Source organism: Manacus candei, unplaced genomic scaffold, assembly GCF_025592945.1.
Source record: "Manacus candei isolate 608988 ecotype Guabito, Panama unplaced genomic scaffold, ASM2559294v1 h1tg000028l, whole genome shotgun sequence".
NCBI lineage: Eukaryota > Metazoa > Chordata > Aves > Passeriformes > Pipridae > Manacus > Manacus candei.
Genome location: NW_026138076.1, coordinates 30632233 through 30656833, shown reverse-complemented (window position 1 = coordinate 30656833; position 24601 = coordinate 30632233). Strand labels below are relative to the sequence as shown.

At 39.6% G+C, this 24601-nt stretch overlaps 2 protein-coding genes across 4 annotated transcripts; both read right to left on the bottom strand.

The window, feature by feature from the left end:
* Nucleotides 1-1501: 1501 nt before the first annotated feature.
* On the bottom strand, nt 1502-9869 carry PLA2G12A (phospholipase A2 group XIIA). The gene is made up of 5 exons (XM_051790132.1): nt 9866-9869; nt 7801-8244; nt 6061-6137; nt 4147-4312; nt 1502-3083 (listed from the first exon to the last, which is right to left on the bottom strand). Exons 1-5 carry the CDS (start codon nt 9867-9869, stop codon nt 2965-2967), a joined length of 810 nt encoding a protein of 269 aa, XP_051646092.1. The 3' UTR covers nt 1502-2964.
* Nucleotides 9870-11039: 1170 nt separating this feature from the next.
* CFI (complement factor I) lies at nt 11040-24587 on the bottom strand. 3 transcript variants are annotated; one of them, XM_051789655.1, is made up of 12 exons: nt 24362-24587; nt 22471-22789; nt 21073-21217; nt 19649-19827; nt 18560-18670; nt 16875-16991; nt 15702-15740; nt 15109-15212; nt 14375-14490; nt 13363-13640; nt 12128-12229; nt 11040-11486 (listed from the first exon to the last, which is right to left on the bottom strand). In XM_051789655.1, the coding sequence occupies exons 1-12, from the start codon at nt 24419-24421 to the stop codon at nt 11269-11271; spliced, it is 1788 nt and encodes a 595-aa protein (XP_051645615.1). In that variant the 5' UTR covers nt 24422-24587; the 3' UTR covers nt 11040-11268. The 3 variants fall into 3 exon arrangements, with proteins under 3 accessions (XP_051645615.1, XP_051645614.1, XP_051645616.1); XM_051789654.1 differs by having other exon boundaries at nt 16860-16991; nt 24362-24585; XM_051789656.1 differs by lacking the exons at nt 19649-19827; nt 21073-21217 and having other exon boundaries at nt 16860-16991; nt 24362-24585.
* Nucleotides 24588-24601: the final 14 nt, after the last annotated feature.

The window sequence follows — 24601 nt, the reverse complement described above, 5'->3', positions numbered from 1 at the left end:
TTTTATCATTTAGCATGATTCCATATGGTGTGGGGATATCCCTTGGGTCAACTGGAGTCAGCTGTCCTGGCTGTGTCCCCTTCCAGCTTGTGCACTTCCAGCCTCCTCCCTGGCAGGGCAGTATGAGAAGCTGCGTGTTATCAACAATATTCTCATCCTAAATCCAAAACACAGCATTGTATCTGCCACTAGGAAGAAAATTAACTATTCCAGCCAAAATCAGGACAAGCATTACATTTTTTACATATATATATAAAAAACATATATATACATATATAAATATGTAAGTTAATTCTGGGGGTGATACCCCTAAAATGAAGGCTAGCTGTGGTCTGCAAAATGCATTTTGTATAATTTGCAGGTAAATATAATCCAGGATTTCTGCTACAGGAAAAATTTGCACAAAGTAAAGATTCCCTGGAAAAAGTTAAATGCTTTCTGTGGTTTGCAAACAGAATTATGAAAGTGCTATCCAGCAGGATTAAAGCTCTTTTTAGTGTTATACATGATTTGAAGGAAACTCTGGAATACTTTCATGGTACAGGTGAATACAGAAGGGAACAAAAACCAGCTCTTTCCAACACTGAAAATTTTCTGTATAGTCATGATTTAACCCCAGGCAGCAACTAAGTACACATGTACACACACACACACACACACAGGATGGGGAGGGGAATCAGAAAAAGTAAAACTCATAGGTTTAGATAAGAACACTTTAATAATTGAAATAAAGTAAAATAAATAAAAATAATAAAAATGAAAATAATAAAGAGGAACAAAACCCAGGACAGACAAGTGACACACAGTACAGTTGCTTACCACCCACTGATCGATGCCCAGGCAGTTCCCGAGCAGTGATCAGTGCCTCTCAGCTGACTGGGATATGAACTTCCCCCCATTTATGTAGTGAACATGACAGTCTATGGTATGGAATATCCCTTTGGACAGTGTGGGGCAGCTATCCTGGCCATGCTTCCTCCCTCCCTCTTGTGCACCTCCTCACTGGTAGAGCATAGGAAACTAAAAAGTCCTCGATTTAAGGTAAGCGCTGCTCAGAAACAACTAAATCATCAGTGTGTTATCCACATTATTCTCACACTACATCCAAACACAGCACTGCACCAGATACTAGGAAGAAAATTAGTTCTATCCCATCCAAAACCAGGACATTTAAGCATTTAGTTTAAGCCCATCTGTACCGAACTCAACAGCTATTTAGTTGAATTACAGCATTTTGGACTCAGTGTGGTACTTTTTTTCATTTTAAACAAGCAGTGCCATTACCATTCCCTGCTTTGGTGTTAAAAGATTTTTAGGGTTACAACCGTGGAATTCCAGAGTAATTCAGAGTTGTTTCAATTTTATGGTAGAAAATAAATTTCACCAAATTTAGAGGAACCACAAGTTCGTCAAGCACAGTACTGTAAAACTCTATAGTAATACTTCTCTTGCAGTGCTATTTCATATCCACAAATAAAAAAAAGAAACCTTGAAGCACGGCTAAAGAATTTTACCAGGAACTTTTTTAATGAGGCACATTCAATGTCATGTACAGTAAGCTCCAGTGACAAACCAACCAAAAATACAACTGGCCAAGAAAAAAACATATAAAAGTCCTTCCAGAGAAGAAATGACATTACAGTCCATCAGTCCAGTAAATTTTATGCATTTAGCATGGTTTCTATTCCCCGTTCACAGATGCAGTTATTTTAATTTTCACTCCTCTCCTGTGGATATCTAAAGCAGAATCAGGGCCGCATGAAAGCAAATCATTATAACAGAGAACCTGATGCAGCAGTTAAGGACTAACACCTGTAGATCGGCAATGAAAGCTGAGTACAGAAAACAAATCCCAAATAATTCAGATATCAAGTGATTTTAGCTAGAGAAGTCAGAGAGAGAACAGATGACAGAAGTACAGGCTCAGATGTTGCTCAGCCTCACAGAGGTCATGGGAACCGATGACAAAAATACAGGCTCAAATAACCATCAGCCTCACAGAGGACATCTTAAAAAGGCTTGCTGGGCTTACTGATCTTAACCATGGAACTTGCTTTTAGTTTTCATCAGAACATACTAAATGAAAGATGAATACAGTAGCCAAGTTGTGCCACAAGACAAATATAAATGAACATGTTGGAACACTATATCCTTTTCGTGCATATAATACACAAAATGTTGTATTTAAAAATAGACATTTGATGAATTTTTAAAAATAACATAAACTACATTTCACCATTTTGTCAAATCAAAAGTATATCCTTAGATTGCAAGCTGTTCATTTTACTAGTCAAGCCTTAAAAGGATCAACATATTTGGTCTGAAAAGTGCTGGAGAAGTAAGGTTGATACAGATTCAGGTAGAAATATGTAGTTCAGATGTATACAGGCTTGGGGTATTTTGGTTGCTTTTTTAAGAACAAACCCAGGACAGCATATATCAGAGAGAACTGAATGCAATTGTACCAGAAACATGGAAGTACAGGCTATTTAAGATGTCATACTGATGCACACAAAACACTCCTTCCTGTTGGATCCATCAGATGCATCTAGTAAACCTAAAATGTGACCTATATTAAAAATCATCTGAGAACTCAATATAACTCTTCAGTGCCTCTGATGTCCCCATTATGGAGTTTTCTTAAAAACTTTAAAATGGCACTAGTGTTGCATACTAGTGCTGTAGTTGTACACTAGTGCTGTAGTGTTGTACAATAACATGCCCTGAGCACGCATACGCCAAAAGAAACTAATTTCAGTTTCCAAGATTCTGGCATAAAATAGAAGAGAAAGAAGACTTGTTTCTTTTTTCCATTAATAAGAATATTGTAGTGATTTTCAAATCAGTATATTCATGTCAGTGTTTAATATATTACTATCTGAAAATCGTAAAGCTTTGTAACCAAAGACTTGCTTCAGTTCATCTGAATCTTCATTGTACACCATGAGAACTCAGTATCTTCTTTCAGAGATCTGTCTTATCCTCATAATGACACATACATGCAGCTCTCTGGCTGTCCAGGTATGGTTTACATCCTAAATGTATAACTGCATCAAACAACAGCTGAACAGTTGATTCACAAGCTGCAAGCAAAGAAGAATTCAGTTAAAAGTATGCTTTGAATGGAATATGAAACTAGCAGAAATAACTGGCAAAGTGAGAATGACTCTAAGAAAGAAGCAGTCTTCTCTGGGCATGGCAAACAGATTGTTAAATGAAAGACTGAACCAATACAGAACCATTTAAGTTTTGAATTAAGATTTTTCACATGCCAAACAAAATGAACAAGAAAATTCATTGCATATGGAATATTAACTGTGTTAGAATACTGAGTCTTGGGAAGATGAAAGAACTGGTTTACCCCCTCACTCTTTGCATCCCAGTTTATATAGAGGTTGCTATTTTTAATATCAGCTCAACAGAACTGAACAAATATTCACCAGTTCTGACACTAAAGACTAATGCGATGAGTTATTTGCAGTTAAATGAATTTGAGCAGTTCAAACACAGGCTTGTTCTAAAGCCTTACTGCTCTCAGTGGGATTACATACTGTGAAAGTGACAATGTCTAAGTTAAAAAGTAGTTGTCATATATCCATCGGATGCAGGCCAACAACCAGAAGGAGTATCATATCATCTGTTACTAAGAAACCTAACATTTATTCACTAAGGGACAGCATTAACTACATCCACTATGACAGTGTATTATTCTAAAATCTTATTTCATAAAAGGAAATTATTCCACATTTTCCTACAGTTTAGTAGCAATCATACGTAGTAGATGTTTAGAAATCACCCAGCAGAACAGTCAGTATTCAGCCATGTTACAGTAAATGCAAGAATTATATATGCATTTGGATCCAGTATGCCCATATTCTTAATTCTAAATGGGAAACATTTTTTTCCCTCTAAAGTTAAAACTAACCTTAACTGAAGGTTAGATTTAACCCAGATCATCTTCCTATGCTGTGTCCTTGCTGTGCTGTACAAGTGTCTGGGCTGCACAGCAGAGGGACAGAACAAGGTGTCTTTCAGTAACAGCATCAGCTTATGAAAATGTAGCCTTATTGTGCAGCACAAAGATTTTTTGCCAAATTAAGCTCAGTTAAACCTGAAAAAAAAAAAGAAAGGGTTTTTCACACTTACCCTGGACACTCTCTGAGATTCCAAGTGTTTTCTGCACATTTCTGCAAATTTTTGAGAGGCAGGACTGAAACTGCTCATCACAATCATTTTTTTTATTGCCACAAGTGTCATAGCATCTGTCGTGTTGATTGCAGCACTTTGTCATTGAAGGGATACCAATGTCAAACTGTGAAGAAAATCCACACACACACACGTACTCCACTGGTATTCCAGTTAAGAAAGATACAGCCTATGAATGGACTGTAACAGTTAGGAATTACAAACTAATGTGACCAATCCAGCTGTCCTTCACTTATCTGTTTTGCTGTTCACCTCTAGTAAGGTGTGGTGATTTGACCCCAGTCATTAGCCAAGCATGCAGAGAGATGCTTGCTCACCCCCTGCCCCACCTCATGGAATGGAGGGGAGAATAGGAAGAGCAAAAGCATGAAAACGTGTGGGTTGAGATAAAGACACTTTAATAGATGAATAAAGGCAGAAAAAGATGTCCCAAAATAAGCAGTCCAAAAGCAATCATTCACCACATCTGACAAACAGAGAGGATGCCAAGCCAGACTGTGAGCAACAGCCTCCACTGAAGTCATACGTAGGCTTTACCACCATCCCCTCCCCACCTTCTCTCACTACTCTAGTTTTTATTGCTGAGCACCACTGTGTAGTATGGAATATCCCTCTGTTCAGTTTGTGTCAGCTGTCCCAGCTGTGTCCCCTCCCAACCTCTTCCCCAGCCCCAGCCTACGCTCTGGGGTGGTGGATGAGCAGAGTGGGGTTGAAAAGACGAAGTCCCAAAGCTGTGCAATCACTGTTCAGCAACAGCCAAAACCATCAACACTGTTTTAGCCCAAAATCCCAAACAGTGCCATGCAGCCTGCTATGAAGAAAGTTAACTCCATCCTACCCAGACATGGTACTCAAGGGTTATGGTTTAACTCCAACTAGCAACTAAATACCATGCTGCTGCTTGATCACTCTTCCTGCCTCTTCCCCACTGCCCCCCAGTAAGATGAGGAGGAGAATCAGAAAAACACCCCTCAGAGGTTGAGATAAGGACAGTTTAATAATTGAAACAAAGTAAAATATAGTCAATAATAATGAGGAGGAGGAAAAGGAGAAAGAGAAACAAAACCCAAGACAGACAAGTGATGCACCATACAGTTGCTCACCACTCACTGACTGATGCCCAGCCTGTCCCCAAGCAGCAATCAGCCCCGCCTGGCCAACTTCCCCCAGTTTATATATGGAGCATCATGTTCTATCGTGTGAAGTATCCCTTTGGCCAGTTCAGGTCAGGTGTCCTGGCTGTGCTCCCTCTCAGCTTTTTGTGTACCTCCTCACTGCCAGAGAATGGGAAACTGGAAAGTCCTTCGCTTAGGGTAAGAACTACTGAGCAAAGGCCAAAAACATCAGTGTTTTATCAACACTATTCTCATACTGAACCTGCAACTCAACACTACACCAGCTATGAAGAAGAAAATTAGCTCTATCCCAGCCAAAAGCAGGAGAATAAGCTAACTCGTATTTTCTTTCTAGCATTAAGGAAAAAGGATTAGTGTCAGTAAGGACAGCGAGAGTCAGAGCCAAACCCTTGACTCTCACAGTTGTGGTTATTCAACGCTTTCAAGACTGCGTGAACAAAACACTAAATCAAACATCAAAACCTGAAAAATTAATCATCAATGTTACATTTTATGCTTATAATATTTGAAAATGTTTACACTATGTTCATTTACAATACTAACATTTTCCATCTGTTGTTACCAGAGCGCGTGTTGGAGCTGATAAGAGTAGGGACATTGTATATGGATCCATATGTATATGGATGCTGTCTCATTCTTGGAATGGAGGAGGGAAAAAATCATCTACGGTGAGGAAAATTGATGTATAAAAGACAAGTCCAAAAATGGAAGTACCTACCTGAACTCCAAATAGAGGGGATCCACAGCCATTTGGTGGTGATGGTTTATATCCATAGCGAGGAACGGGCCTTGATCCTGAAAAAGGTAATTTATCATGCCTCAAATAGACTTTTTGCATGTAATTTTTGTACTGTTAAAACTCGCCACAGGCATTTGTAGGGCTTAAGACAGTATCACTCATATTTTTAACTTAAACATATACTTAGGCATATCAACAATCCTTTCCAAATTACAACTTTAGTATAGTAGGCAATTTTTTTAAAAAACGGGGACAAGTCACCTGAGCAAGTGTCAATGTTAGCTTAAAAGTTAAAAAAAAAAAAAAAGAGGAAGAGCTTAAGTTACTAAAATTGCTGTGTCAGTTAAGTATGCAATATGTAGGATTATATTTAAGAACAGAGTACTTCATTGCCAGTTCATCAGTACTTCTATGCTTTATACACAATCAACAGTAGTGCTGATTTTTTTAGCTTAACCTTTAAAATTAACTGGAACAAAACATTTTTATTTCTACAGCTGTAATCTTAATACAGTTTAAATTAGTAGAGACTGCTAAAGTCCCAGCTCCCTGAATACTCATTAGTACAGCAAGCCAAGGAATTCTGCATTGCAAGTTAAGGAAAACCGTTAATTTGAAAAATGACCCTCCAACTTGTTTTGGTATTGGAAACAAACTGAGGCCACAATTAAAAGTGATGGAGAAGAAAAAACACATTTGAAAGGTTCATATTCTAGTACAGCAAGGAAATGTCACAGTGTCCTGGCCACTCTTGTGGAGCCAGCCAGGGTGCCACCATCGAACTCATTTCCTGACTTAAATCCAACATAGTAAAATGGGGGTGAGCAATTCCATGGACACAGGTTACAGTGAGCCTCCCGTTTCAAGAGCACCAGTGAAAAGCCTGGCAAGAAACCCCCTTTCTGGAGCATTGCCCACCTGGCCTTGGGATGGGATGGCTGGGGAGCCACTTTCAGGCAGTTTATCGCAGAATCACAGAGGTCAGGTTGGAAGGGACCACAGTGGGTGATCTGGTCCAACCTCTCTGCTCAAGCAGGGTTATCCTAATAATAATAGTCTCATATAATAATAGTGTAATATCCTAATAATAATCTATCAGGTCATGCCAACTTGAGCTGCCTCAATTAGATTTTAGGCAAATTAGGCAGCTAAAACGCAGGGAAGAAGCACAGATGTCCTCTGCTGGTAGCAGCAAGATTTACAAACAGCAGGATGCATTCCTTCGGCCGGCAAACGTGGCTGCCATTAAAAGCTGTTATTTAAACGTGACTCTGAAACAACGCATTCCACAGCTCACAGTTAGGCTTTTCTGTTCCAAACTGAAATGCTCAGGAGTGTTCGTAAATAACCCTTGGAGGGAGCAATCCTTTCCACTCCACGGTTTTTTTTTACTCTACACATCAGCTACGTATTTGACAGTTTGTCAAACGCAAACGTCGCTATTTAAAAGTCACACCGAGAGCACTGCTTACGTGTATGTATGTTTTTATATATGTTACACACGTATTTAAACATAAACACAAGCGTAAGAACTTGTTTGCTGAGGCTGACAGATATATTTATACACACAGACACCGGTAAGAACTTGCTGGCGAGGCTTCCCCTGGGAGCGGCGCTCGGGGCCGGCGGGAGCGCTGCCGCCCCATCCCCGCAGCCCCGGCCGCTCCGACCGGGGACAAGGGTCGCCGTCACTCTCTCTCCCCCTTCCCATCCGCTCACCGTCGCTGCACTTGTACTGGCAGAGCCCGTCCTCGCCGCCCAGCAGGTCGAGGGCCGCGTTGAGGTACACGTCGATCTTGTGCACCCCGTTGCGGATGGTCTTCAGCGTCATCCTCCAGTCGGGGGTCTGCGGCGCCTCCTGGCCCCGCGCCGGCCGCAGGGCACAGCCCGCCACCAGCAGGAGCAGCAGGAGCGGCGGCCCCGGTAGCAGCAGGGCGCGGGCCATCCCGAGCCGCGCCCCGCCGCCCGCCCGCCCGCTACGGCGCCTCCGCTGCCCGCCCGGCCCGGCCCGGGGCCACCGCCGCCATCGCCGCCACCGTCCCACAGGCACCGCCCGCGGGGCGGGCCTTCCCTCATCCGCCCGCCCAGGGCAGGAGGAGGTGCCGGCCCAGCGTCCGCCCCGCTGAAGTGTCGGATGCTTCGTCGGGGGAAGGTCAGGGTGGCCTGTGTGCAGTGCGGGGAGCTTTTCCGAAGCTGTCCAGGGTCAGGTGGCTGGATGCGCTTGTATGGTACCGTGGCGCTGCCTGAGCAGGGCCCTGGGAGGTACCGGTGCGATCCGGCAGTAGGGAACCGCGGGAGTCTGCTATTTGGGAAAACCTTTATTTGATGCCTGTGTTAGAAGTAGAGGACTTGGCTTTGCTCAGTGTGAAAGAGACAACAAGAGTCGTCCAGAGAAGGGCAACGAAGCTGGTGAAGGGACTGGAGCATTAGTCTTACGAGGAACAGCTGATGGAGCTGGGGGTGTTTAGCCTGGAGAAAAGGTGGAGAAGAGGAGGCTCAAGGGTGGTGTTATCGCTCTCCCAACTACCTAAAAGGTGGGGATCCGACTCTTCTCCCAGACAGCCAGTGGCAGGACAAGAGGAAATGGCCTCAAGCTGCACCAGGGGAGGTTTATGTTGGACACAGGGAGAATTTCTTCACTGAAAGGGTGATCAGACATTGGAATGGGCTGCTCGGGGAGGTGGTGGAGTCACTGTCCCTGGAGGTGTTTAAGGATAGACTGGACATATTAGTGCTATGGCCTAGTTTACAAAGGTGGTGTTGGATATGTTGGACTCGATGATCTCAGAGGTCTTTTCCAACCTGGTTGATTCTGTGATTCTGTGAAAGGCTGATTTTTGAGCCAGCCTTCGCGACCCTGCATGCGTAGGGTCGAAGGGAAGGTTTTGTGCCAGCCATGTTGGGGCTTGGAGCAAATGCTGCCTCTGGCAGCATCGTGCCCAGACCCACATACTGCTGTCCCTCTGTGTACTCACAGGGAGAACTTGGATTAGAGCAGCTAGAAAAACATGACCCTTTGGGAAGAAAAAAAAAAGAAAAAAGGCTTTAAAGACTATATGCTTGAAATGTTAAAATTTTAACCTAAGTTTATGATGATGTTCAATGTGGAGGAAACTGATCTGGTGATATTTCCACATGCAAGTGATTCAGTTTCTGGTAACATCATCATCAAAAGTGCAAGACAGGGTTGTAAAACAGAGCAAAATGAAAGTATATCTATTAAACATTAAAAGTCCAGTCTTGATTTGCTGAAAAAAAACCAACAGACCAAAATGAACTTGCTTGCCGAACATCCTGTTTGGTTTTGAGGATTTCTTTTTAATTAATTGTATATTTTAATTCTAGATGCTTCACAGATGAGCTGAAGTGGAACCACGAAAACTCTGATTTAAGCTGTGTGGAAGACCTCAGAAAATAGTAATATTTGGCCAAAAGTTAAATGTGAAAAAGAACAGGAAGTGGGAAGAAAACCAAGAGACTTTCAGATCAAGAGGCAGAGTATAAGGATACATATTCTATTTTTTTTTTTTATTTTCAGCCTCAACATTTAATATTATTTGTCGTTAACTGAAGATATTGGTCGAAAAAGTTCTTTGCAGAAATTAATTAAGTCAAACAAAAGAGGGAGCTCTTTGTACACCTGTCCAGCTTTATCCTATGATTACTTTACCAAGACCATGTGGTATATTCCTGTGTAGGAATATACTTAAATGCTTTTCTAAACAGGAAACCTTATTGAGGTTGTGTGTGTGTGTGTGTGTGTGTGAAGAGAATCAATTAATACCCATACTTTAGTTATTGATGATTGACAGTGCCTTTACGTGACAAATTCATGCTGATGTGCGGTTTTTACAAGACTGGAAGATGAAGAAAAGTCAGTGAAAATGTAAAAATGTTTGATTGTGCTGAATTATAGAAAAAACACACCAGAACAACTGTGTTGTGTGAACATATGCCATTAATTCGACAGGATAATTAATGGAGTGGAATAAAGTAAAATAAATATTAAAAGTATTTGTAATTAGAATACAGTGAGGAATGTTCTAAAACTATTGAATGGTTTGATACAACTTGCTGAGATAGTCCTGGAGCTATTTGAGTTCTGTGTCAAGGATACCAATCCATAAATCAAATTCTAATACTTTAAAAATCTTTTGCACACTTTCTGTATATAACTCTTGCTGGTTGTGAGGGTATTATGTATAGACTGATGTTTTGCTTATGACAGCAAAGATTTTAACTTTAGATCTGTAACTTGCTTTTGTAGAATTAATTCTATATAATATATTGACTTTTTATATATTTATATTATATAAAATGTGTGTGTGTATAAATATATATATACACAGAGAGTAAAACTATTTGGTGTTAAGACTTTGTTGGATACCTGAGATATATATATATATATATATATATATACACACATAGACAGAGAACTTAAGATAGTAAAGATGCTTTTTATTTAAGTTGAAGATTTAAGTTTTAAAATTCTTCTGGTTTTTGTGACCAGCTGTCAAATTAATAAAACTCAGAGCTACAAAAGTGCCCCAAGCTAGATGATCAGATGATATATATTAACTAGATATAAATTGTCTGAGACTGTAGATGAAAAAACACTACCACTAAGCAGATGTATTATTTGAGTAATTGTTGCATTACAACAAATCCCATGGTCATAGTCAATCTCTTGATTAACAGATGGTCTGAAGTCTACTTCCACAATAAGCCTAAAGAATCTTCCAAGCAGGGGCAGAAGGTTTCTAGTGACTTAGACCTCAGTGTGATGTAAGACCTTTAAAGTACTCTGGTTGCTGTCCTTTCTGCAAGTTCACATAAGGCCAGTGCACTCATTTCCCAACCACTGCTTCCAGTATGGTCAGTTTTAGCTAATTAAACAATGGCAATTGAAATGCAATGTGAAAAGTGGAAAAGAACCCAAAATAACAACAAGAAAAAGATATTTTAATATCCTTCTTTATTACAGACTTTTGCTGTGGACTTGTGTCTGTAGAATTCTCTTCCTACAGGCTCTGCAAAATTATGCTATTCGTAGACTGTAAAGAATTTTCAAAATATATTCTTTAAAGATTTGTAGTAATTGTTGCTAAGTTACATGACTGCTGATTGTGAAAAAGCACTGGTGTTTGGTTTTGCATGGGTGATATGAAGGAAGTATTGAATATAAGCTCAGATATTGTACCGTGCAATGAGACTCCGTGTCACATGGTGGCTAATCCAGTCATAGTAGCTGGCAACCTTTGTGTACACGCCAGGGTGACCAGCCTCCCCACAGTTCTCACCCCAACTCACAATACCCCAGACATACGCCACATTTTCTGCATCATAACAGACCAAGGGTCCTCCTGAATCACCTTTGCAGCTGTCTGTGGAGCCATCATAAGTACCTGAAGCAAAAGAGGAAATATAAAGCAAAAATAAGTTCCTATACAAGCTAGAGCACAAAGTAGAGCTCAGGAGAATTTTCAGGTGCGTGTCACTTCCTGACAGATATTTGCCTAATTGTCACCAGTAAAGGAGGTTCTGAACCTCTTCAGTCTATTATTTCTCATTTCTTTTTAAGTGCTGGATCTCTCTTTACATTTGTGGCCGGCCCAAATTCTCCTCATTTGCTTTGTTGTCAGTCATGTGAGTCTTGTTTCACCCTGTGCCAAAGAGAAGAATTCAGCCACATTGCCTATTGTGCTCTAGAACAGGCATTTGCTTAAATATGTTGCTGAATCAGAATCAAATGTAGTAAAGGTGGGAAGGTCAGTGCACTGTAAAGTGCTTGTGTGTCTAGAAAACACAACTCAAATTACATGCAGAAATTTTTCTACATAATTATAGAAACTTGTCACACTGTCATCTGAACTCTGTTTATAAATACATATATAATGGTGGATGCTGTAGCATTTTGCCAGTAGTGATACTGTGGTAATTGGGTTTTTGTCTTTCCCAAGTCTAGAAGATTCCCAGCCATTATGTCTGACCTTCTAAACTGTAAGTTTGATGATAGAGAGATTATAGTAAGAAAACTGATGCTTGCCTGCACATTCCATTTTTTTAAAAAATCGTCCTGGATACAATGCAGAACAATTCTGAAATATATTAACATTTCCCCACTTGAGGATAAATTGTTTGGTATAACCTAGAAGAAAAAAAGAATATAATTTTCTAAATTTAAAATGGTAGTACGTATGAGACACATTTAATATAATAAATTGAAAGTTACATATTTAATTATTTACAGAATATTATCTTCATTATTATAAACCAGAAACCTTAAACTGCCAGTAACATTTACCCCATATGAATTGCAGTACCTTGGTCATATGTTTCAAAATAAAAGCAGTGTGGTTCAATTGCGATGTTAACTACAGTAGTTTCATTTTGTGACATTTTCAACCCTATCCATTTCCATGTCTTCCTCAGGTATTTTTCCCTGTGTTTTCCATATCAAGGTTTTCTTGACACTTGGAAAATGGTATATTGTTTTGTGTGAAATGGAGATGTGGCTGTAATTCATTCTTGTTACATTTTTTCCAATCCGTCTCTGTCTTTTTGGGATGAGTGGAGCAGTTATTGAAGATACAGGTGAACTATGTATTCACAAGTCTAAGGAGATGCTCTGTTTTGTTCTCTGTCTCTGCTAGCAATTCCCAACATGGCATTTGCTGGCTGGACTGCTACTGAGTATGGACAGGAGAAACCTCACAACCAGAACGTGGTAGCCCCAGTGCCAGGCTGTAACGCTGTGATACAAAACAAGTGCTTCCCAAATCTTTGAAAGCATGATTACATTTGGCTTATGGGTCTCTGTGCAACTTCTCTGGGCTAAACTCAAACATGGTTGAGATGGGATATGCTGAGTTTCATAACTGTTGGCTGCAGATCAGATCCTCTTGGGACAGAGGACAGGCTGTGACTGTGGGCCCCTGAGAGCTACCAACCGCCACTTGATAATATCCTTAACAGGTCTCCACAGCTAATATAAATATTAGATGGAAAAAACGAAAATTTCTTATTGTTAAGATAGTTTTCATCCAGGAGTGTCCTCCATATCAATTTACTAAGTGCTGAAACAGCAGAGGAAGTAGTACAGAAAAGAGAACCAACAGTGATAGCTGAATGTCAAACCACAGCCTATGTTTTTTGTACTCAGCCTCTTCTGAGTGCTTTATGCACAACTATTCTTCAGCCTTTTCAAAATGAAAGCTCACCACAACTAGAAAAGGAGTGATACAAATAGTACATTCTTGTAGCAAGCACTAAAGCAAATACCTTTCTCTAGTCCCCATCCAGAAATCTTGCATCTGTCACCAGTCTTGAACATATACTCTGACCAGGGGATACAGGCAGGTATGCTGTTGTGGTCTGTGGAGCATTCTCCATTCCCAGAACCACTCAGCTCCAGCAGAGCAATGTCATTTTCATAAGTTGATGCATTGTAATTTTCATGAATTATCAGTCGTTTTAGTCTAAAAGTATGTGTCTCTTTGTCATACTGTATTGTATTCAACATTCCAACCCAGACACGGTAGAGATGGACTCGATTTGCCCTGGAAAAAAACAGAGAAATAAAATACAATTTGGTACTTAACACAAGCAGTATATGTCAACTAGTTTAAAGCTGTAAACTTATGCATTTTATCAAAGTGTCTCTAGAATAAAAGGTCATGTTATATGCATATATTTTCTTTCTGGGCTTGATGTCTAGATTTTTCTGAAGTATAGTAAATGCAGGACAGATGACCCATGCTGAGTACTGCAACTAATACAGAAAAAATGTTAAAACCCAGGCTCTGTGTTTAGTGCTGTGACAAAGAGAAACCAGGTGTTTATGCTGCTCTGAAAAAAGAGTGAGCAGATGTGGATGGGACTGGCAAATCTTCCCTGTCTGTTCTTGCTTGTTCTGGGGAATATATGACCCCAGGGACATTCTCAGGGAACAGATCCTGGACTTTCCCAAGGTAGAGATGGGGAAGAGAGGAGATCCCTTGTATTGCATTTCAGCCAGAATGGTTACCTTGAACCTTTCCTGCCTGCTTGCCATTTGACTGAAGTATGCTATGTCTCTCAAACTTATTACTTTTTAATCTTTCTATTCACTGTCAAAATACTTTGTTTTCTCTGAATATTCCTCATCATTAATGTGAGTGAGTCAGTTTTTTAAATTGTTCTATTCAATAGGCAAATAGAAATTAGCAAACAGGTAGCTGAAAAGGGCAATAATATCCAATTCAATCTTTCTGCCTTGCAATAAGAAAATAATTTCATAGCTTGTCGTTTTTACCTGACACAGTGTGCAGCAGTCAGAACCCAACAGCCACCAATATAAACCCCTCCACAGTACACTGTTGTACCTTCATTGCTGGTGTCTTTAATTGCCACTTGCCAGGGGAATTCACCCTATTTAAACAACAAACACAAATAATGAGAAATCATTATTTGTACTATTCTAGTGCATAAAGGGAAACACATCTCTTGATATCATCTCACCATCTTGACTATGCCTGATTGTAAATTATAGATCTGCTGTGCAGAAGTTGTAAATTGGGCTACATCAGATATAAAGGATATATATGATAAAATCCAGTAATTTTATTCAATCTCCTGACTTTGTGCGATGCCACCTTCTCTCCAACTTTCAGTCATGAAACCTCTTGTAGGCAGAGAAACAGAGGTAGAATCTGACTGCTTTGATCTAGTGCAGAATTTTTGCTGTATTCTGTTTCAAGGACGCAAATTTTAATGCCATTTTGCCAGAATTGTTATTTCTAGCTATAGTATTAAGTGTTTTTCTGATTAATTTTCAGTGTGTACAATGCTCAATTTTGCAGCTCCATATTTTACTTTACAAATTTTACTTCTCTTTACTTTTCATTCACTGTGATGCCACTACTGCTGCAAAACAAGAAATAAATGTTGTAGCTGATTTTGTTATTTCCATAAGTTTAACAGAAAGCAAATAATGCCCATTTAAATCAATGCTGAATGAACTCATATGAGGTAAGGTGTTTTTTTTACCTTTCTTGCAGTCTCTCCACCTATGATTCTTTTCCGTCGAGTTAATGTGTGATTTGTAACACCACAGTGTGCTTGGGGAAGAAATGTCTTTATCATTCTTCTTTCTTTGACAAAAAGGAAAAATGTACCTCAGATATACATTCTCTCTCTTTGGAGACAGGTTTATCTTTATCTTGAAAATCTGAGTGCTGTGAATATGCCAGTAGCTGAAATTGCAGGAAAGCAAAGACTAAAAATTTTGGCATCTCTTTTTGCTTTGAAAATTGCTTGTGTCTTAGCATCACATTACTTCTCTTCATTTTCCAATGCTGCTTGCATTCAGGCAAATAATTTTAAAGCTATTCCCCTAGATTTGCTGGGAGTGTACCTCCACCAGATGCCAAAACATACAGATGTGGGTCCTCAGCCAGGATGAATTATTATGGTTTTCTTGAATTTAGTGAAAAGCGAGACAAAGAGTAAGCCCCAGAGTGCATCTTACTAAATCACAAAGTCCAAATATCTGAGTGTTCTGGATCTGACCAGCTAGCTGGTAGCTGAAAGTCACTAATAAGAGGGTATGCTGTTGTTTTTGGAGGGCTAGTTACACTTACCTTTATCCATGCTGTCATTTTCAGCCCCTTTTTCTTTGTCTGCAGTAAAATAACAAAATATTAAAATTATTGGCAAACATTTACTTGAATATATGTTTGTGTGCCAAAATCACGGTACACTTTTTAAATGCATATGGAGAGCATATGCTTGAGCCTGGTGCTTGCTGTTTCCTTTCCTTCTAGACACTGTTTGGCTGCCTCAGCCTACAAATGACCTACAATAGCAGATACTCATTTGTAACTACATGACATCTACTCTGCTTGCCAAGTCTAGGGAGCCCATCTGCAAGGAAACCCTGAGAAATAGCCTTTTTTTGGTTTTTGATCTGTAAAGTGATATACCATTCTCCTCCACCAGGAAACAACATTCCTCCTCCTGCCCCTTATGAAGCTTTCTAGAGCCCAAAGGAGCATTAGATAACAGGTCTGGGGTTTTTTTTTTCCAGTTTAGATTATGGTGTTGTGTACTGTGTGCCTCCTTTAGCAGAGTAAGGGAGGGTATTCAACATGAGAGGTAAATTAAATGCTTCCTGAATCTGGTCTGTAAGGTTTTATCCAAAAAAAGTGCTCATTGAATTCGATTCCTAAATGGGGGCTGAGCATTGTGTCTGTTCTCATATCACTGACAGTAATGTTTACATTTAGAGTTCAGTTTACCTGTACTAATTACCATTTACCGGTAGTGTTTACTTTTTTGGCTTTAGACTTTGTCTCTTATCAGAGCAAAGAAAAACATTCTAATTTCAAAACAAAGCAAAATCTTTTCAACAGAGAGGGGAAGAGCACAGAAGAATTATTATATTGACAAACTAGTTGAATTCCTCATCTGTGAAGAAAATATTCCTGCTCCCCCTCTCAACACTTTCTTCACAAATAAGGGATACCAGTTTTATAGATGGCCACGTAAACAAAAGACATAATCTGCCTTAAGCCTCCCAAAACATCTGTTTCTTCCTTCCTTTAGTCTTCTTGCTATTTTCTAGAAGGAAGAGGAGGAAAATCACATAACCTTTTCTTCCTACTGTGCATAACATAACATTGGGAAGACTAATTCTTGCATGCATTTTGGTTCTGCCAATCTGATAAATAATTTAATAATATGCATTGTGTAGTCTCTAGTTATAATTGAGCAGAATTTAAAAAAAGAAACAAAAACACCTTTCAGAAGGAAACCTGCACAGCGAACTCGAGCTTCATCCTCTCCTGTGAGGCAATCAGTTTCTTGGTTGCAGACATTCTTATTTGGAATACAGATATTTGACCGACAGTGGAAGCTGTTGTCTCTGCACTCTGTAAAATAGGAGAATTACAAATGTAAATCACAGGATCATATGATTCAGCAACCTCACCTAGTCAGAGAGCTTTTTAAAATATAAACACAATATAATACCCATGTTGCAGGGGACTTGGCAGCTCATAAATAGATCACAAAAGCAGGCTCTGTACGTGTAAACAAAATGAGTACTTGGGTCTTCTCACTTTCTAATCTTGAAGTTTTAAAACTTGAAAAATGTGGATCTCTGTTACTGTTTCAGCCCTGTACTTCTGGACTTGGTGTCACTTCGTGCCAGTTTCATCCATAACACATGCCCACACTCAACCTCAGCCAAAGGACTTTCAGTTTTTGCAGCATTACTGATCATCTCGAATTAGGAACTGATGATGCTTGCGCCAAATCCCAAATCAGAGACCAAGCTGACTTTTGGTTGAGTGACCTAAATGCCTAAATGCAGGGTTAGGAATCAAGAATCCTATTATGAAGATACTGGATGTAATAACTCTAGTTCTTCTAAAATTCTTGATTACATGAAAAGGTATTATGAACCTGAGAACCCCCTTCCTTTTAATTTTTGTGATCACTTTAAAAGTTATCAAAAGCAAAGCAGTGCTTGAATTGATGTCAGGGGCTTTTGAGCTTCTTTAAAATCTTATGTCAATCTCCTATTTAAGGATATTTGTGTCTAATAGAAGATAAGGTAGTTCTCTAAATGTGTCCAGATATGGATTGTATGTTCCAAAGACCACTGAACTCAGTTGAAATATTTCTTCTGATTCCAAGAATAATTGTTTTCTGCCCATTCAGCTGAAGCACCACTATATTTGCCATGTGGAATCCAAATAAATGTCCTCCAAATAGATGAAATCACAGGTATTTATTACTTTTTTTCTAAATACCTGTGAATGTGTTTTCACAATTATCAGATTAAATTTACTTAAAACTGTAAAACTAGAAAATCAAGGTTGTGGAGGGATAATGATAGGATTTGTAAACCACATTACTGTTTGGCACGTGAAACCCAAATTTTGGGAGTATTCTCCTGCATTCAGGCCATGGTAGAGCCATTTCATGTTTCTAATCAGCATTTTTACAGCTGGAATTGCAGATGCTGAAAGAATGACTGTTCAGTGAACAAACAGTGTGATGGGAACTGTTCACAGATATTCTAAAGATAATCTCGCATTAATAATAAATTTAAGAGATATCTTACTTTGGTTTAAAATCAGTTCATTGGAAAAACAGTGTCTTTGTTTAATTACTACTGATTTTTCCCAACTAAAAATACATTTTCATTTTAACATGGCTCATTTTTTGTATCAGTATTTAACAGCCTCTTAAATAATCTCATTGTATTTCCTCATCCTCTGAGGAAATCTAGGTTCTCAGAGATCACTTGCCTGCTTCAAAAAAGTATATTATGCCTGCTTTTTTTTTGCACTTGCCTATACATAAACTGTGGTTTGATTGCTTTAATGTAGTGACTTATTGGAAGAGAGACTTAAGCTGTCACTGGAAAAATTCTTTGGCAGTGGTTTTCTGCTGAAATGATTTTGAAACACCTGAGAAAGGAAATCATTACCTCTACAGCACAGTTCATCACTTAGGTCTCCACAGTCATTGATTCCATCACAGGTTTTACTCAGAGAAATGCACTTCTTGTTGACACAATGAAACTCACCATCTGAACAAACTGTGCAGCAAAATGAAAATGAAATTAGTGTGGCATTGACCATAGGCTCACAATTGCCTAGAGAAATACTCTGCCTGCATATTTTATTCTGTCAGCAGTTTGGCCTATCAACAGTAGGCATGTTGGGGCCCAGTCACCTAAATAGGAATCTTTTTTTATTGTTTTGATTGCCTTCTCATCAAGGTTTCAGCGTGGCCACTTATTTTCCTCCTCCAACTTTCAGTAGCCTGGCAAAAGGGAATTTAATTTCTTCTAGGGAAAGACTAAACAAGAAACAATCAGTTCAAACCCACTGTAAATTATTCAAGTGATTAAGATGTTACCCCTGTAGAAAGAACTCAACAAGAGTCTGTGAATAACTCCTTTTGTAAGAAAAACTTGAGACGATTCATAGCCCTTCTAAGCAGCAGCATCTCAGGGTGATACTTATCAGTCCCAAAGAAAGCTCACTCCAGAGAATGAAAAGCTGTTAGAATTCAAAACAGGACCCTGATTCCCCGTTTATCTATGAGAAACTGAGGAGTCCCGAAACTCCCCAGAAGACACCAGCAGTTCCACTATAGTCATGCCTGTCTGGCTACAGTGCTACTCGTGTGATAATTGATCTCCCTCACAGAGAAAACAGTGAGTAGGAAGTCGTCACCTGTCTCCTCACCAGTTAAGCTGGGAGAGATAAGACTTGTGGGATACCTTGGTACCCTTGGAAGGGATGGGAGAACAAAGAGAACCATGGGTGACATACCTGTAAAAATATTTAAGGAGCAACAGTGACTCTCCAAACTCATAAACTCAAGACTGTCATGACTCAAGATTGCCTCAATTGTCTTAAAGACTGCAAAATGATTATTTCAAAAAAGTCAGAAGTTTTCAGTGCAGGTTTGCTGTGGCTGAGAGTTCGGCAAACTAGGTTCTCATTATATAAAATAAACTCAAAATGTAAGAACTCCATAAAGATATTAAACTAAAATATCTACTAACCTCTGAGATTTTCATAGCACTGGAGGCTAACAAGTCCCTCATTACTATCTCTTGATTTCATCTCTGTGTGACATTCAGCAAGACTTGTCTCTAGGCCCCTGCAAGTTATTTGCAGACAGTGCAATGAATTTAAAGCAGATTCTGTGATGCTGGAAATGGCTTGATAATATTCAGCACCTCTGTGGAGATATAAATAATAATAACAACAAATTATATAATTTCACAATGGATTGTCCACTGCTTTTATTGTTTAGAATTTATATTATTTTCCTCATTGCTAAAGAATTTTGGTCATGCCTAAGAACAAGAGCAGACTTCCCATGGAGTTGTCTCGAGGTAAATAGGAAATGTTTATTTTGGAAGAAAAAGTGAAGTGCTAATTTTTGCAGGTTGCTGCATAGAACTGTCCCCAAATGCATATGTAGCTCTATGACAGTCACTGTGTATCATGATGGATAGAAAAGTCTCCTTATGTAGCAGAAGTTGTAAGCTCAGATCTCTATCTCTGTGTGGACACAGGTGAGCCATAAATTGGAAACCATCCTGTATGGGGTTATCAAAACCAGTGCATATTGAGGAAGCTTAGGCCACTGCAAGGCTGAGATTAATAAATTTTATCTTTCTTGGTTTTAGCTGAGCAGTATCCTCCCAACAGTGTATGTGCACCCTTCCTTTCAGAAATATGGATTGAGTAAATAAGTAACTTGAGACACTTTCAACAGGACTCCAGGGTTGAATGCTCTGTCCCAGGGCACACCCTTCTCTGCTATCTAAAGAGATACTGATCAGGAGTAGGAAATACTTGCTTCTCACCTAGAACAGACAATTTAGGGCACTGCAATTGCATCTCTAGTGTTCGGGTAGAGTTGGGGAGACAGCTCTACCTGACTAAGTTAAATTAGTTGTACAGGTGTAGAATTATTATGTACAGGATATAGAATTGACTCTTTATAAGGAGCTGAATACGCAACTTGGGTCATCAGTGTGTTCACAGGAAAAAGAACAAGCTGTGTGTGGCTTTGGCCCTACCTGGGGCCAAAGCAACCTGTAGCAGCAGGGGCGAGGGGTGAAGGAAAAAACTCCATGTTCCATGTAGAGAGATCATTGCTCAAAGCTACTCTGTGATCCGTGCACTTTCCCTTACACAGACCTGAGAGAACACCTCCACATTGGTCTTCAGCTTTATTTTAGAAGTAAAACAGTTATGGTTTGTACAGTTGTAACCTGTAATAGAACACAGAAATCTGTGTTTTGGCTTTCACTCTGAGGTGTTAGTTTAAGAAGTTTTGTTAGAATATTGGAGCCAATACTCGCTCATGAGTTTTCTGTCTTAACTGCTGGCTGCATGTGACTGACAATTCTGTAAGCATCACTACTTTTTCAGATCCCTTGCAGTTATCCAGAGATAAATTCCCCAAACTTACAATTCAAAGCCAAGGTGCTTGCAAGCCACGTTTGCTTCGTTCATAGTCCATTCAGTAGCACATACAAAACTGTTGTCCTTTTGATTAACAGGTTTTACTTGAAGCAAGTTTAGATTTCCATGATCCAGAGAGACTAAAAATGTTTCTAAAAAAAATTCCCAAACAATATCATATTATATAGAAGTATCTAGTGGAAAGACAGCACAAAACCAAATCAGGACTAATTTTGTACTTACAGCCGAGGTTCATATGGAAAGAACAGTAGATTGGGAATCAGAAACTTCAGGTATTATTTGTGAATTTTCTGAGGATTGACTTTGTGTCTTTGAGCCTGCTATTTTTTCAAAATATACCAGTTTAAGGATAAATGAGGATAATGGACACTTAAGAGTAGCTGGAGGTCTACTGAGAACAGGCTGCATTTTAGTATAATGACCTTTTTTAGGGAACTTTCGATAACCAACCAGTAACACTTGAAGTGAGGTGGCCAGATCCTGTTTCTACTACCTGTGTATCAAAATGTCTGCTGTGTACAGTGAAGCTAAAGTCCTCAGCTTAACATAGTGAAGCCATATAGAGAGTGCACCAGGACCATATGGAGGTTCTCCAGACCTTTTCAGTAGAATAGACAGAATTGAATTTTGCCACCCTGAAGGTGATGGGCTGAGTTGCTACTTCTCTGAGGAAAGGGTGTGATGGTACTGGGACAGTACTAGCCCTGGCTTGACAAAAAACATTTCGTGGAGGTGAGGCTGGAGGATGGGCAGGAACTGCCTCTGCTAAAAGGTATCTGCCTCTGCTAAAAGAGGCACCTGCCCAGTTCACGGGAGCTGTTTTTCCCTGCACTCAGACAGATATTGAGCCAACAAAGCAGCTTGGTGCAACATAAAAAGCAGGTGAGAACAAACAGCTGATTGTCAGTGCAAAAACTGTTGGTGGTTTGAGGGACAACAGCTTTCTGTTTGGATGGAATCCACAGCATGAAGATGGCTGAGGTGAACGTGGCTTACCTTCCCCCATGCACTCCCACACACACCTCAGCAGCTTGACTCCATTCCTTGGACACTTACTCCTGTGAGGTTTGTCCCTCTTAAAAGATACCCTCTCTGTTAATGTTCACAGCAGGCCCTTTCCCACTGCCTCCCCCCATAGTCAGCACCCTGCTTAGAAACCTTTGGGCTCTTTCCCATGTCTATTTCTTCCCTTTCTACCTGGGCCTGTCAATCATTTTATTTTTTTATGAAAATCAACAGATACTGCCCATTTTCAATGACTTTTCATTTTCTGTTTCATGTTGTGGCTAGTGCAAGAAACGGAACAGACTTTCTGAGCTGTAAATAACAAGCATCTCCTTAACCACCAATGTTTGATAAATTTTGGAAAAGGAGGTGTTAATACCTTCAGGCATGCATTTTCCCTTGTGCAGAAACTTTGCTTTGGGTTGTTGACACTCATAGCTCTTTAGCTGACAGTAAGTATGGAAGTTCTTTCCATTGGTAGAACAAACAGAAGAGCCATTCTTTGGGCACTGGTAGGGAAGCTTACAGAGGCATTTTCCCTCCACGCATCGTTCCCATGGGTGACAAAAAACTTTCTTACAGGACTTGTGGGTGTACTGGTTGCTTAAGCATTCTCCTATGAGGTACGTGTCTTGCTCAGCTGGCTGGGTAGGTTCAACCTGCTGAAACTGGTTTTCTTCAGCATTAGATGCTGCATTCTGCAAGGCACAAAAACAATCTAATTAAAAGGGATTAAGATTAGGGACTGCACCAAGAGTTTTGCAGATCCCTCAACAAAGTGTCCATTCATAAACCTTTTCCTATCTAAGAACCACAAAGTTGCTAAATATCATTTATGGTGTTTTTTGTCTTTGGCCACCTCATCTTTCTCAGTTTCTCTGAACATTTTTTTCTTTTTGGATCATTTACCTGGTGTGATCTTCTCTCTTACTGGTCTCCCACAAACTTTATACTCTTTACTCTTCAAACATCAGCTGAAATGCACAGCTGATTATAAACATTTTTTAAGCCATTGGTTTATAACACATCCCAGCAATGGGACTGTAAGCAGATCAAAACATAGGGGGACTTAAACACCAGAGAAATAAAAAAAATAGAAATTTGATTTTTTTCTAAGACTTTTTTTATTGGCTTGGTTGACCTTGGATTTAAGTATCACCTGTAAATATTTATGAACTACAATTAATGATTTGTTTTACTCTGTGACTGCTCAAGTAACAAGTGTCTTAAAGAAATTTGAAAATTAAATGCCCTTTCTTATCAGCTTTTTTCCTGTATCTGGCACAGCAGTGGATTTGCAGTGTGGTTGGTGGTCATCATTGGACTGCAAGCACAGATTCTGACCCTCCCTCTGACAGCCTCTGTTTGAGTGGCTCTGCAACTGTGTTCATGCAGCTGTCTTGTGACTTCATTGCAAGCTGAGTGCTTTTGCTTACTAAGATCTGTGGGTAGGATGAATGATGAAACATGAAAAATATATATGGATGGACTCTGCATAAAAATGAGAGAGAACAGTGAGTCCTCCAATGTGATTTATCAGCTTCAGATGTGTCAACTGAATCAATATAGCTGAAGTTTAAAATTCTTGTGAAGAAATTCTGGCCACAGTAAAGTCAGTGATTATGTTGTTGGGGCAGAATTTAATCCAACAACCCTCCTTTTAATGGTTGTATAATCTTACTAAACTCTTCCTGCTGTTCTCAGGTGAGTAGAATCCAAAGTATGAGCCAGATCCGGCTTGGCATAACTCCCGTATTGTGCTTGGTGCTTCTCCTGAACGGGAACAACAGGTGCTGATTTTTATCTCAGGATTTCTCTAAAATACTCGGGTCATGCTGAATGCTCAGCTCAGCTCAGCTTTCCAGGACACTTCTGCCTGAAGACAATCCTCAGCAAACCTTCTGGCAGTAGGATGTACCATGCTGCCCTGTGACAAGACTGTAATCTTGTTTCTAAAAAAAATGGGGGGGGGGGGCAGGGGAAATAGCAGTACCTTTATGTGGTCAGCCATGCTTGCAAATTTGGTTTAGCGTAAGGTCATGATTAAAATCTTTCCCACAAGCCTGTTAGCATAAGCCCCAGATACAATCAGTACATGAAAGAGAAACAGCAAGCTTCAAACATTCAAGCTGGTCTAAAACTAATGTAGGAAACCCAAATACCATGAAAGGAAACTTAAAAAAGAAATCAACTGGTTTTGCTTTTGTAACAATAAACTGTTTTAAAACCTTTTTAATAAATTGCTGCTACCACAATAAAACATATCTTACCTCTGATCCACAAAGACAAAAGAGAGAGAAGAAAACCAAGCAAACTGGGAGCATTCGCATGATGAAATTTTATCTCCCTTTGTAGACAAATTCCTCTGGCTGGGATTCTTTAGAATATCAGCTGTTAGATTTGTGTTTAATTTTTAACCATTAGTAAAATATTTTAAAGTGCACTCAGAAATAAAGTACAGGAGCCGCAACTATTGACTGATAAATCTGATCTCTCCAAAGGATCCCGCC

Bases quoted from the DNA above. Each gene is read 5' to 3' on its own strand.
- PLA2G12A (XM_051790132.1), bottom strand. The intron at 4,313-6,060 runs GTAGGTACTTCC...TTTTCTTCACAG, and splicing joins CCCCTCTATTTGGAGTTCAG to TTTGACATTGGTATCCCTTC. The intron at 3,084-4,146 runs GTAAGTGTGAAA...CTTTGCTTGCAG, and splicing joins AATCTCAGAGAGTGTCCAGG to CTTGTGAATCAACTGTTCAG.
- CFI (XM_051789654.1), bottom strand. From the start codon at position 24,421: ATGCGAATGCTCCCAGTTTGCTTGGTTTTCTTCTCTCTCTTTTGTCTT. The intron at 14,491-15,108 runs GTAAAAAAAACA...TTGTTTAAATAG, and splicing joins GTGGAGAGACTGCAAGAAAG to GGTGAATTCCCCTGGCAAGT. The intron at 11,487-12,127 runs GCAAGCATCAGT...CTTTTGCTTCAG, and splicing joins TAAAAAAATGGAATGTGCAG to GTACTTATGATGGCTCCACA.